This window comes from Heterodontus francisci, chromosome 32, assembly GCF_036365525.1.
Source record: "Heterodontus francisci isolate sHetFra1 chromosome 32, sHetFra1.hap1, whole genome shotgun sequence".
NCBI classification, from domain to species: Eukaryota; Metazoa; Chordata; class Chondrichthyes; order Heterodontiformes; family Heterodontidae; genus Heterodontus; species Heterodontus francisci.
Window position 1 is genome coordinate 31,448,164 of NC_090402.1, and position 14,017 is coordinate 31,462,180.

The 14,017-nt window shown below is 42.1% G+C and overlaps 1 protein-coding gene and 1 long non-coding RNA gene across 2 annotated transcripts in view; one reads left to right on the plus strand and one right to left on the minus strand.

Annotated features, from left to right (window-relative positions):
* The first annotated feature begins 3,283 nt into the window (after positions 1-3,283).
* Positions 3,284-8,956, plus strand: LOC137347442 (uncharacterized). Its single transcript, XR_010968964.1, has 4 exons — positions 3,284-3,356; positions 3,647-3,774; positions 4,567-4,668; positions 7,500-8,956. It is a non-coding gene; the product is annotated as an uncharacterized lncRNA (long non-coding RNA).
* Positions 8,957-11,753: 2,797 nt separating this feature from the next.
* Positions 11,754-14,017, minus strand: part of LOC137347443 (transmembrane protein 268-like) — a 29,351-nt gene continuing 27,087 nt past the window's right edge. Inside the window, exon 8 of the mRNA XM_068011887.1 lies at positions 11,754-12,465. Coding sequence (XP_067867988.1) covers positions 12,301-12,465 — 165 coding nt within the window. The 3' untranslated portion in view covers positions 11,754-12,300. The remainder of the gene's footprint in view (positions 12,466-14,017) is intronic.

Genomic DNA, 14,017 nt, shown 5'->3' on the forward strand with positions numbered 1-14,017 from the left:
CAAGCTATCTTTAAGTGCTGCCAGCCTCACACAAACTCGGGTCCTCTGCTGAGGTTTGCAGCCATTTGGCAGTGCATTTAATTCTGGGCATCAGGCTACTATCATTTAAATTAGCAGGGAGCATCACAATCCCCACACCCTGGCTGAGATTTTATCCAGGTGATGGGGGTCTCAACCTCTGGCAAAAGCACCGGCGTGATCCTCACGTCGCCCCTTCTGTGGGAGACCTGCTGAATCAAGTGCAAATTAGGCACTTAACTGGACAGCGGTGGGCCTGACATGGGATCAAGGACCCTGTTGATGGAAGGGCCGCCCCTGAGATCTGCCAACCAAACAGAAGCCAGCAGCTCTTTAACTGACCAATGCCACCGCAAAGGCGGTGATGGCTGCTGGTACTGGTCTCACACGAGGCCCTGGGCCCAGGCCACAGGTAAGTCTCAGCAGGAGGGGTTTTGCAGGGTGGGGGCGCAGTAGCAAGGACAGGGGGTGAATCTCAGTGGGCCCCTTCTTCCTGATGCTGGGTCTGTTGTTCAGGCATTAAGTGCCTTTTAACAAAGGACCACCCCCACAACCGAGGCAGGCAAGCAACCCCCACAGTTTTTCTTGCCATGCTCCCTGTGCAGTGACAGTTGTGAGTGATGAGGTCCTTAAGTGGGTATTAATTGCCCACTTAAGGGCCTCAATTGATGATCGGGCAGGAAGGTCATTCACAGGGCTTCCTATCCGGGAATTAATTTCGGTGGAGGCAGGGAGGCAGGGAGGCAGGGAGGCAGGGAGGGCCCCACCCCACCCCACCCCACCCCACCCCACCCCACCCCCCCCCACCATCTCACCTCATTACATGGTCCTCCTGCCTCCAAACTCGCCACAGGGGAGCATGTAAATTCCACCCCTCCCCCGCCCACAACCTTTCCAGGCCTTCTCCAAATATCAGTCCCCTCCCCCATCGGCTCCTAACTCTGCACTATATCCAAACCATGTTTTATCATTTACCCTCCTCCTTAACAATAATAGCTGCCTAGAAAACAACATTTTCACTTATTGCTTATTAAAATAGTGCATAATTGCAATGTAAAGAAAGTCCAGAGGGGAAGTGAAAAAGCAAATAAGAAGCAACTAAGAGAAGCAAAGAAAGAACATGAAAAGGGACTGGCAGCTAGCATTAAAGGAAATCCCGAAGTTTTCTATAGGCACATAAATTTTAAAAGGGTGGTAAGTGGAGGAGTGGGGCCGATTAGGGACGGGAAAGGGAATTTACACATGGAGGCAGAGGGCATAACTGAGGTATTACATGAATACTTTGCAACTGTCTTTACCAAGGAAGAAGATGCAACCCAGGGAATGTTGAAGAGGAGATCAGTCAGACATTAGACGGGTTTAAAATTGATAAAGATGTTTTAGATCGGCTGTCTGTACATAAAGTGGATAAAGCACCAGGGCCGCATGAGGTGCATCCTGAGATACTGAGGAAAGTGAGGGTTGAAATCACAGAGGCACTGGCCATAATTTTTCAGTCTTCCTTGGACCCAGGGGTGGTGCCAGAGGACTGGAGAATTGCAAACATTACACTCTTGTTCAAAAAAGGGTGTAAAGATAAGCCCAGCAACTACAGGCCAGTCAGATTAACTTCGGTGGTGGGAAAACTTCTAGAAAAAATAATTAGGCACAAAATCAATAGTCACATGTACAAATGCGAGTTAATTAAGGACAGCCAGCATGGATTTCTTAAGGGAAAATCATGTTTAACTAACTTGCTGGAGTTTCTTGAGGAGGTAATAGAGAGGGTTGATGAGGGCAATTCTGTTGGTATGATGTACATGGACTTTCAAAAGACGTTTCATACCGTGCCACACAACAGACATGAGAAAACTTGTAGCTCATGGAATAAAAGGGACAGTAGCAACATGGATATGAAATTGGCTGAGTGACAGGAAACAAAGAGTAGTGGTTAATGGATGTTTTTCGGGCTGGAGGAAGGTTTGTAGTGGAGTTTTCCAGGGATCAGTGTTGGGACCCTTGCTTGTGCTGATATATATTAATGACCTAGACCTTGGTGTACAGGACACAATTTCAAAGTTTGCAGATGATACAAAACTTGGAAGCATTGTGAACTGTGAGGAGGACAGTGTAGAACTTCAAATGGCCATAGACAAGTTGGTGGAATGGACAGACAGGTGGCAGATGAAGTTCAATGCAGAGAAATGTGAAGTGATTCATTTTGGTAGAAAGAACATGAAGAGACAATAGAGAATAAAGGTACAATTCTAAATGGGGTGCAGGAGCAGAGGGACCCAGGTGTATATGTGCATAAGTCATTGAAGGTGGCAGGACAGGTTGAGAGAATGGTTAATAAAGCATACAGTATCCTGGGCTTTATTAATAAGGGTATAGAGTACAAGAGCAAAGAAGTTATGTTGAACTTGTATAAGACACTAGTTCGGCCTCAGCTGGAGTATTGCGTCCAATTCTGGGTGCCGCTCTTGAGGAAAGACATGAGGGCATTGGAGAGTACAGAAGGGATTCACGAGAATGGTTCTAGGGATGAGGAATTTCAGCTGTGAAAATAGATTGGAGAAGTTAGGACAATTTTCCTTGGAGAAGAGAAGGCTCAGAGGTGATTTGACAGAGCTTTTCAAAATCATGAAGGGTCTGGACAGAGTAGATGGAGAGAAACTGTTCCCACTTGTGATGGGATCGAGAACGAGAGGGCACAGATTTAAAGTATTTGGTAAGAGAAGCAAAAGTGACACGAGGAAAAACTTTTTCACACAGCGAGTGGTTAAGGTCTGGAATGCACTGCCTGAGAACGTGTTGGAGGCAGGTTTAATTGAAGCATTCAAAAGGGAATTAGACAAATATATGAAAAGGAAGAATGTGCTGGGTTATGTGGAGAAGGCAGGGGAATGGAACTGAGGGAGTTGCTCTTTTAGAGAGCCGGGTGCAGAGATGATGGGCTGAATGGCCTCCTTCTGCACTGAAATGATTCTGTGATTCTTGAAGTCCACAGAAAAGCAGTCAGGAAGCATTTGAAGCTGCTCAAGTGGCATATTGGTAAAAGGCCAAGCAGTAAGCAAAAGTCTTGCAAATAAAGACTGGATAAACCTGACTAGTGAGGACTGGGTAACTGAATACTTAGATGAGCTGACATTCTGCCTTGTTTCAATTGGCTAATTCCTTTTCATTCACGAGTTACATGGTTGCTTGGGTAACGAAGGGTAGAGTAACAGCCTATCAATAAAAACCTTAAATTATGAAGGTTTGCCACGTGATTCCAGGTAGGTGTGCTGAAGGGTAGGTTTCAGCTGTATTGAAGATCATAGTTCAGTGAGCAGCAGAGTCTGTGTAGTGCTCAGCAGGTATTATATTTTTGTTGTGTAATGTGGCTTGATGCAAGTTTAACAGGTATTTGTCAGGTTGAACTCTTCTGGTTGCTGGTGCAAAATTATTGATATTGTAGCCTCCAGCAGAGACACAACTGATGATGAAATTATTCTGGAGCTAGGTGTTGCTAATATGTTTTTTTTCCATAAACGCTCGCTGCTTGTATTCTGTCATGTTTACTGAAAGGTAGCAATGAGGCCTAATTGTCCTTTTAAGATTTCGCTCACAGTAACACAAATCTGAGTGCTATGTTTTTTCACTATAGGTAGAATTAAAAGGCCCAGGCACGTAAGATTGAGAGTGTTAAGGACAAGGTAGTTTCCAAGTAGAAACGGCACCCACCAACTGTGAGTGGAAGAAGAAGGAGCAACATGGTGTGAGTTCTAATTAATGGTAAGGTGCCAGCGTTGTAGCTTCTAACTTTTTTTAAATTTTGTTTAATCTGAGGCAGACAGAAAATGTGTTTTTTTGTTTACTGAGACAATTACATGCTACCCCAGGTTAGTGCTGCATCATACAAGGAAAATCTGTTTTAGGAGTGGATGGATGATATAAGTCTTTATCAGAATATGCATTTCTAAATTCATTGTGTTGGAAAAGTAACCTGCAGTGTTTGTTATATATTTATGTGTATGTGTGTGTGTAGCTTTGGACCTTGGGTTCCTATCCACGGCAGTATATGATGTAGGTTGACAGTGGCACTTCCTTCTGAACCGCAGTGAAGTAAAATTGGAGAGTAAGTCAACCTATGCGACTTACACAGCCAATTAAAGAATGTCCTGGTAGTGAGTTACACCAGTCATCAGCAAAGGGCAGGCAGGTATGATGTAAGCGGCAAAAAAAAAGGAAAAGTTAAAACTCAATGGTCTAGAAAGATAGTAACATTAACAAAAATAACATTGAATTTTGCATCCAGTGAATAACATTTTTAAATAATTGCAATTGTCATTTTTCAATAAGAGCGCAAATTCACTTTTTCCCTTGGCACAGATTCAATGCTGGAGACCTTTTTTATGTTTACCTTTTCTAAGCCTGTTTAAAACTTGTTAACAAAGCATTCAGTGACAAAACAAAACTAAAATCCTGCTATGGGAACTGATGTATTGAACAAATGTATACAAGTGTCCAGAATGTGTAATCATTCACCGTTCAACTAGTTTTATTTTCCATTTTTCTTTCTCCAAGCGTGCAGCTATGTGGCACGGAAGATCTCCGCCCTTTGCGGGGGAAAAGGGGAAGATCAAGTGGCAGCCGTGTCGACTCCAGCTTCAGTCTGTCAGCCCAAGAGTAAGTGTACAGATATCTTATTACTCTTAATATACTGTAATGCATTGCTGAACATCTACATTTCTAGTTTAATTTCAGGCAATCTCTTGAATTTGTACATTTTTTGTTCATTATTGAAAATGCAGCCAGGTTACTGAGATTCCAGTTTTCTTGAAATCATCTCAATAAAATGCCAGAGGAACATTAAACAATAAATCAGACGAATAACTGCTTGAGCAATGCAGCTGTCAGCATGACTTTGCAATGTTCTGATCTCTAATAACAGGAAGTACCTGTTTAGTAAGTTGAACTTCATTAATTAAATAGATTAGAAGCGTCTGCCAGAATAATAAGCAGCTAATTCACTACTGGGAAAGCAAGTTGGAAATTATGCCCCACGGCATTCTTATAGAACATGAATATGGCAGGTAATATTTGCAGAATGTGGGACTTTATCTTGATTGGCAGGATTTTCTTTGCTCTTGCAATGCTCAATTAATACAAAGCAGTGTTTGAGGAAGAAGGTAGAGAGTAAATCCAGCCAGCTTGCTTGATAGTAGAATTCAATTGCATTTTTGTCGTCTTCTCTTGGAGAAGTCTAACTGTTAACTTCACTATCAGATTGGAGTGCTGGTATTCACTGGAATTGATTACGTCATTTTGACAATTTCCAGTTTCCTGGCCCTAATCGCCTCCTCTTCACTATGGACGTCCAATCGCTCTACACCTCCATCCCCCACCAGGACAGTTTTCTGCTTCTTCCTTGAACAGAGGCCCAACCAGTCCCCATCCACCACCACCCTCCTCTGCCTGGCTGAACTTTTTCTCACATTGAACAACTTTTCCTTCAACTCCACTCACTTCCTTCAAGTAAAAGGTTTTGCTATGGGTGCCCGCATGGGTCCTAGTTATGCCTGTCTTTTTGTGGGATATGTCGAGCATTCTTTGTTCCAGTCCTACTCAGGCCCCCTCCCCCAACTCTTTTTCCGGTATATTGATGACTGTATCGGTGCCGTTTCCTGCTCCCGCCCCGAACTGGAAAACTTTATCAACTTTGCTCCTAATTTCCACCCTTCTCTCTCCTTTTACATGGTCCATCTCCAACACTTCCCTTCCCTTCCTCGACTTCTCTGTCTTCATCTCTGTGGATAGGCTGTCCACTAATATCCATTATAAGCCCACCGACTCTCTCAGCTACCTCGACTACACTTCTTCACACCCTGCCTACTGTAAGAACTCCATTCCATTCTCCCAGTTTCTCCGTCTCCGACGCATCTGCTCTGATGATGCTACCTTCCATGACAGTGCGTCTGATATGTCTTCGTTTTTCCTCAAGCGAGGATTCCCCCCCACTGTGGCTGACAGGACCCTTAACTCTGTCCAACCCATTTCCTGCACCTCCACTCTCTCCCCTTCCCCTCCCTCCCAGGGAAAGGGTTCCCCTTGTCCTCACTTTCCACCCCACCAGCCTCCATATCCAAAGGATCATCCTCTGCCATTTCCACCACCTCCAGCGTGATGCCACTACCAAACGCATCTTTCCCCTCCCTTCCACTGTCAGCATTCCAAAGGGATCATTCCCTCCGCAACACCCTGGTCCACTCCTCCATTACCCCCACTACCTCGTCCCCTTCTCATGGCACCTTCCCCTGCAATCACAGGTGGTGTAATACCTGCCCATTTACCTCCACTCTCCTCACTATCCAAGGCCCCAAATACTCCTTTCAGGTGAAGCAACGATTTACTTTTGCTTCTTTCAGTGTAGTATACTGTATTCGCTGCTCACAATGCGGTCTCCTCTACACTGGGGAGGCCAAACGCAGACTGGGTGACCGCTTTGCAGAACACCTCTGCTCAGTCCAAAAGCATGACCCCCGAGCTTCCGGTTGCTTGCCATTTCAACACTTTCTCCCCCCCCCCCCCCGCCCTGCTCTCATGCTCACATCTCTATCCTGGGCTTGCTGCAGTGTTCCAGTGAACATCAACACAAGCTCGAGGAAAAGCATCTCATTTACCGATTAGGCACACTATAGCCTGTCGGACGGAACACTGAGTTCAATAATTTCAGAGCATGACGGCCCCCCCCCCCTCCCATTTTACTTTTATTTTTAGTTGTTTTTTTCTCTTTTTTTTGTGATTGTTTTGTTTTATTTCATAGTTTGTTCAGTTTGCTTACCCATTGTTTTTTTTTCATGTTTGTACTTGCAGCTGTTCAGTTTTCAGTCCAATAACACCCTATCTGTACTACTGCTTTGTCTTTCAACACACCATAACATATTGTTTGCCTTTGCTCCATGACCTTCTGGTCAGCTATTCTGTGACCTTGTCCTCTCTACACCTTCTCCTTTGTTATCTCTTGCCCCACCCCCACTTTACTTGCTTATAACCTTTCACATTTCTAATATTTGCCAGTTCTGAAGAAGGGTCACTGACCTGAAACATTAACTCTGCTTCTCTCTCCACAGATGCTGCCAGACCTGCTGAGTATTTCCAGCATTTCTTGTTTTTGTTTCAGATTTCCAACATCCACAGTATTTTGCTTTTACTCCAATGTTAGTGTTACTGGAGTATTTCTAAAGAATCATATGTTGGCATCTGAACAATATAAATTTTAATACGTTTCTAGCTGCATTATCCTTTCTATTATAGTATAAAATTATCAGCTTTTTCAGGCCCATAAAACTTTTCTCTCCGCTCCCCACACAACAGTAAGCTTTGCAGGTTCTCCGAACTACACCTGACACAAGGAAGAAAAGCTCAAGTTATTAAAGCTTGTAGTGAATGATACGGTAACAATTACTCATTTGCAACATGAACTGCTTCACCTCATTTTTGCTTTCACTTTTGTTTAGATCCAAATGTAGATTGTGGAAAAGTGCAAACAGGTCTGTTCACAAGGAGATGCCACCTCTGTGCATCTGAAGATCCAAATGTGGCTCCTGAGGGTAAAGCATAGCTCCACGTAAAGGGGCCTCATTCAACTTCTTCCTCCATGCATTTTGGAAACATGGCTGCTTTCCCAACAGTAAACCATGAAAGAAACTGTTGTTCTGGTGCAATGATTGATGAAGGCTTGTTCACAACCTCTCATTGCAGAAATGAACTCGTCTGAAAATACTTCACCTGTTCCTCTAAAACAGCAGCATCTAGAAATTTTCACATATGATATTAAGTTTCTCTTACCACAACAAAGAATGCAAGTATAATGTTCTGAATTAAACACCTTTTTGTATATTTTCAACCTCTAATAGCACCTGTTTCCATGAAGTTTAAAATAGACCCACTAGCCTGTTCCACATTTATTCATACATCACTTTCCCTTATGGAATTCTTTGGTGAAGTTGTGATATGATTCATGAGTGTTTTTTTTAATGGGAGCAAGGCTCTGACTTCACAACCATACCAGCTAAAAGAAAATCTATCTTATGGAAGACAGTAAAAGTTTAATTGGGCTCCTTAGAGCTTATTTTGCAGGAAACCTTTTGAGCAAACATTACTGTCATTAGTTTTATTTTCTTCTATATCATTCCTGGTTCATGTTTAAAAACGCTAAACATTCTGTGCCTTTTATTTGATTGGATTCTTTCTCTGAACCAATATGAATATCTGCCATTACTACTTCCTCAAGTAGCAGAAACATTTTAAAGTTACTTATTTTCCACCCCCTCTATATTTTGTTACCGAAAATAAACATGAAAAATGACTCAATTGGGTAAAGTTAAAAAGCAAGATCAAAAACAGACTAGTTATCACATTTACTTTTCTTGAACTGATCCATCAAATGGACATTAGCCTTCTTCTAGATTGATATTTTTTTAAATCAAAGTCAACTCTTTAAAAGAATTGAAATATTCATACCTTATATTAACCAAATAGATTTGGAAAGAAGGTTCCATTCAGCTTAATATGATTAAAAATATAATTTACTAGCTCTTATAATCCTGATCTTGGGGTTCTGCAATGTAACAGATTGTCTGACTGCTGAAGGAATGAAACCTGTCTCTCACACAATGCTGAATACGGTATTCACCACAGCACAAAACTGAAAGCTTGCATATTAAATTCTGCCAAATATTGAAATCCACTCTCTCGATACAGACCATTTCAAAGCAAATAAGTTCTGTTGCTTTCTGTTCTATCTTAAATGTGTCTCAATTTTTAACAATGTTTTAAAGCACTCAACTGTAAAATATAAAAGAAATTGTATTTTAAACTGTAACTTTTAACTGGCTTTCTATTTTCATGATATTCTGCCAATGAAGTTACACTCTTGTCCATATCTTTCCTCAATAAATGTTGGATAATGTGCTGTCGCCTTTTCTATTTTTTAATAATCATTCGTGATGAAATTCAGACAAGGCCATCTAAAAACAGATTAGAAACACAGTGCGCTCAATTTACAGGACATGCGATTTAGTTTGCATTGCATTTGCTTTCATGCGGCTTTGTGTATAAATCATATCTATTTTAATGTTTTGTACTTCTGAGAGAATAATGTGGAGAATGGGCACCAGTCAATAAACTGCAAGGCAGTAATTTAATCAAGCAGTTCAAAATATGTCATTACCAGCATTCAAGCAGTGTATGATGGTCATCTGAACTTCTTAATTAGATTCTAGTTCTCACCTCCCGTTACCTGCAATTAATCATGTATGACATTTTGCTTTAGTTTTGCTTTGTATTATCTATCGTTGTATGATTGCCTTTAAGAGTGATGTCCCTTTAAGATCTTAATATGCTAATGAGCTAAGTACCAAGATGCAGTCATGTGACTTGAAGCCAGCGTCACCCTGCAACTAACACCCAGAGTAAGGTTCTGTAAATAGTTAGCTCTATACTGTATATGCTTGTTAGCTGTTAAAAAACTTGTTCGAGATCTTCAGCAAACTGGACTCCACACATCTCATTTATGTTGCATCAGACAACATAAAAGAACTCATTACAATTGTCAAGTTGGATTAATGTGCAGCTTACTTCATTATCTTGATGCAAAGCAATGTTCAACCCTTTCAAATTCATGAAGCACAATTAAGTCCACTGTCGATTATAAATGATGGTATGAAGTTAAAATGTATACTCTTGGGAAGCTGGATCATAGATATGCAGCCTGCACCCTTTAATGAGTAAGATCCTCCTCACCAATCGACATAAGTTCATTTTAAAACCACAACATATTTTATAAGATCATCCAAACATTTTTTGCCCTGCTTCCAAATAATATTTTAAGGCCATGTCAGTTGACTTGACCTAAATCACCCCATTATATTCTCTATACATGTGGAGAAGCTGCTTTTACCCGGGAAGATGCTTCTTCCAACTAAATTTCACTAATAATGAAAAAAAACTATACAATTGCAGAATACTAGATGCTGGATTTTGTTCTCCCCCAGGGGTCTGGTTCTGTGGCGGTGGGGCCTGAAGACAGCTCCGGATGAGGCCCACCACAGACCTCGACGCCGGGAGGACGCACCCCGATTCTCCTGATGGTGGTAAGGCTCAGTGGCAGTCCCCCGCCGCTGGGCAATGGGACCTCAATATTCAAATCAATAAATTGAATACATTTAAATAGACTTACCTGCGATCTTGAGGGCCCACCGTGATCTTTGGCATGGCGGCTGGCACTCCCATGCCTTCAAAACCCTGTCCGGGGAAACATGGTGCCACACTGGTGGGGGGAGTGGTGGGGAGGAGGTAAGATCTTTAGTGCGGTGGTAGTGGGGAACAGGGTCAAATAAATGTAATGGGTGTAGGAGATGGTGGAAAGGGTTGCACTTTAAACTTTGTGCAGTTTGGGGGGGGGGGGGGGTGGGGAAGGTCAGATGTAAGTGTTTTAGGGGAAAGGGCAAATAGTTACTGTAATTATTATGGGGGTGGAAAGAGGCGTTAGAAATTCATTTAATTTTGGCGGGGGGGGGCGGGGGGCGGGGTTACTTCTTTAAAAATTTAAGTGTGCTGGCCGGGCCGACTGTCCTGTAAAAATGGTGCCAGCACCTGTGCACAGGCAGCTGTCACCATTGCTGGTGACGGACAATCTGCTCCCTCCACATGATTGGGGGGGGTTTGGGCTGCCCCAGCTATTTAAATGAGCCGCCATGCAGGAGATTGAGAGGGTTTTTTGGCGTGTCATTTTTTGAGCTTGCCGCCGAGATCACCCTGGGTGACCTGCTGCAGCGACCCAGGTTCAATTCTGGGTACTGCCTGTGTGGAGTTTGCAAGTTCTCCCTGTGTCGGCGTGGGTTTTCTCCGGGTGCTCCGGTTTCCTCCCACAAGCCAAAAGACTTGCAGGTTGGTAGGTAAATTGGCCATTATAAATTGCCACTAGTATAGGTAGGTGGTAGGGAAATATAGGGACAGGTGGGGATGTTTGGTAGGAATATGGGATTAGTGTAGGATTAGTATAAATGGGTGGTTGATGGTCGGCACAGACTCGGTGGGCCGAAGGGCCTGTTTCAGTGCTGTATGTCTAAACTAAACTAAAAAAGTAGTCTACCATACATAAAACAATTGTTCTCTTTTCATGATTTTTAAGATCCTCAAACCAGTTGCTTGTTGACATGCACCTTCAGTAACAAACTAATTTACTTCCGATTCAATTTGCAGTAAATTAATCTCAGAAGAGACAAAGGATGTGGGAAATGCAATACTATTCCACTTGATGGTTCTCTTCAAAGAAAAAATGTTCAGTTTTATGTGGGAACCATTGCTTGCACCTTACCAAAATAGAAAAATATAACTTTTCCCAAATTATTATGCATTTAAATATTTTAAAAATCAACAAATTATTTTATAAAATTCCATACCAGAAATGTTTTTTCTGGTGAATGTTGAAGTTGATACTATGAATTTATAGTTCCTCCTACAGCCAAGTTAAACTGTCATTTATTAATTTAAAACGGATTGAGGTTGGATTGCGAGTTGTTCATGTACAATATGCAGGAAACCTCGGTGAAATTCATTTGCCTGGTATTTCATTGGGCCAGTGTCCAGAGGGCGTCAGCCATGGACTGGGAGAGGAGCCAACACTGAGGGTAGACTAAAGGGGAGAATATTAACAAGAAAAAAAATCTATGTATCATGGAATATTCCCCTAGAAAACAAAATCCCAGGAGTGCTGATGCAGAAAATACAACTGACCTATACATAAACAAAAGTAATCACTGAACAGGTAGGTTGAAGTGAGGGACATATATCTTTAGTTCATATTTCATAATTCATATGGTATCTCAGCAGCCCCTACAAGGAGACTTTGATCTTATTGGTTTGAAACTCAGGCCCAAAAGATGGTACTCCAATTCACTGCACCATCCAGTGCCAAAAGGACAGACTAACCAAATACTCGCCTTAGCCCAAGTGCCCATTGCTGTTACTGTGTTTCTATTCCTTGATTTTAAAATTGGCTGTCGCTTTGGTTTTAAAGTCCAAAAAGGTACAAAACTCAGTTAGAATACCTTCCAATGGCCACACTTCACATCAGAACATAGAGCAGAAATCTTCATTTCACTCTTCACCTGCAACACCGTGTTCATTCAGTATAAATGATACAATAGCTAAATTACACTCACAATGTCATGTAATAACTTAAAATCTTAAAATGTTGACTTATTTTATGCACAAGCATTCTAGTATTTAGTTTGTTTTTAGTAGTATGGCCTCTTAGATATTCTTGAGGTTCAGTATACTGTTCTGTATATACTGACAAAGGCATGGAGCAGGGATCTGATCAGCGTGGTGAACTATAGGTGATGGAGGCAGCTGACCAGTCACTAAAAGCCTGACATAAACTCCACTGTATGTGATCAGCAGCTGATGTGCCATTTCCTGCAAGATAAAGTAAAAATAAAATGAGTTAGTGAGACTATATGTGACCCTTGCAGCCTAGGTAACTCAATCCCATGTGTGATAATATTTCTTGCTCACTGATTTGAAATGTGTATGTTTGGAGAGGGCTCATCATAGGACTACTATATTATTGCTGGATCAAACGAAAATTAGAATACCAAGATCCATTTGTATCAGCAGTTGCAAATGAATGCAAAGTAACAGGAACATATATTTAAATGTTATATATGTTTGTCACCAACTGGCTCCATAGCATGGACCTGGGCGACGCATGAAGAAAAATGCTTCATGACCTCTGCTGTACAGCTTAATGTGGCAGAAATAACTTGAAGGATAATGAAGGGAAGTTTACAAATCCTTCACCTTTTCAGTGAATATATCTGAAAGCTACAATTGTTTCCAAAAATCCAAACTTTTTAAAATGTATTTATTATATATGCATGTTGCACACTTCACGTTGTCATAGAACTCCACTCAGTCCAGTCGCCACAAACATAAAAATGATGCAGAAGTTTTGTTTGAGAAGACTACAGTGAAAAGTGCTCCTGATATACACTGTGACCCGGCTGTGGCTCGACCCATGGGGTCCAAATCTTGAGATCGCATTTTCGGTGAGATTGCATTATGACAAAGTCCTTTCAACGGCACTGTGTAAAGATTTTTCTTGGTCAATTAGGGCGAAATGAATTAATACAAGCAAATAGATCTGCTTTAATTATGTTCTTCACTTGCTTCATATGTTCCAATTTTCAGAAATTGGATTGTTTTTATTATTTCTATCTATAATAGTGGTGAAAAATAGTTTTATTGCAAAACATTTTAATCAAAGCTGGTGATTAACTTAACTATTTAAATAGGCCAAAATATATGGTACGGAGATGCATTTCACTTGATTACAAATAGAAGTAGAAAACTGTAAGGATGGCTGTAAATTTACACTCCCCCCCACCTCCCCAAAGAGCGAGAAGGTGGCGGGGGGCGGTTGTAAGATGGAGCAGGAGGCTCAGGGGGCCCTTCCCAACCCGCTCCCACCTCTGCCGCCACTTTACGCAGGGCAGCGGCGAAAACCAGCCCACCACCACAGGGATTTTACCCAGGGCCGGTCATGTGGCCCAGGCCCAAGAGAAGCCACCTGACAGAGGGCTGCCCCCGCTGCCCCAGCCACCCCCAGCACCCAACACGCCCCCTGTCCTCCCAATTAACCACCCTTGCCTCACCAGGGACCAACTGATCACCCCTGGTGAGGCACCAAAAACATACATTGGTTCCGGGGCTCCCCGACATCTGCTTTGCGATAAAAACAAGAAATGCTGGAAATACTCAGCAGGTCTGGCAGCATCTGTGGAGAGAGAGGCAGAGTTAACGTTTCAGGTCAGTGACCCTTCTTCAGAACAGGACCTGAAAAATTAACTCTGCTTCTCTCTCCACAGATGCTGCCAGACCTGCTGAGTATTTCCAGCATTTCTTGTTTTTATTTCAGATTTCCAGCATCTGCAGTATTTTGCTTTTAATCTTCTTTGCGATGGCTGGG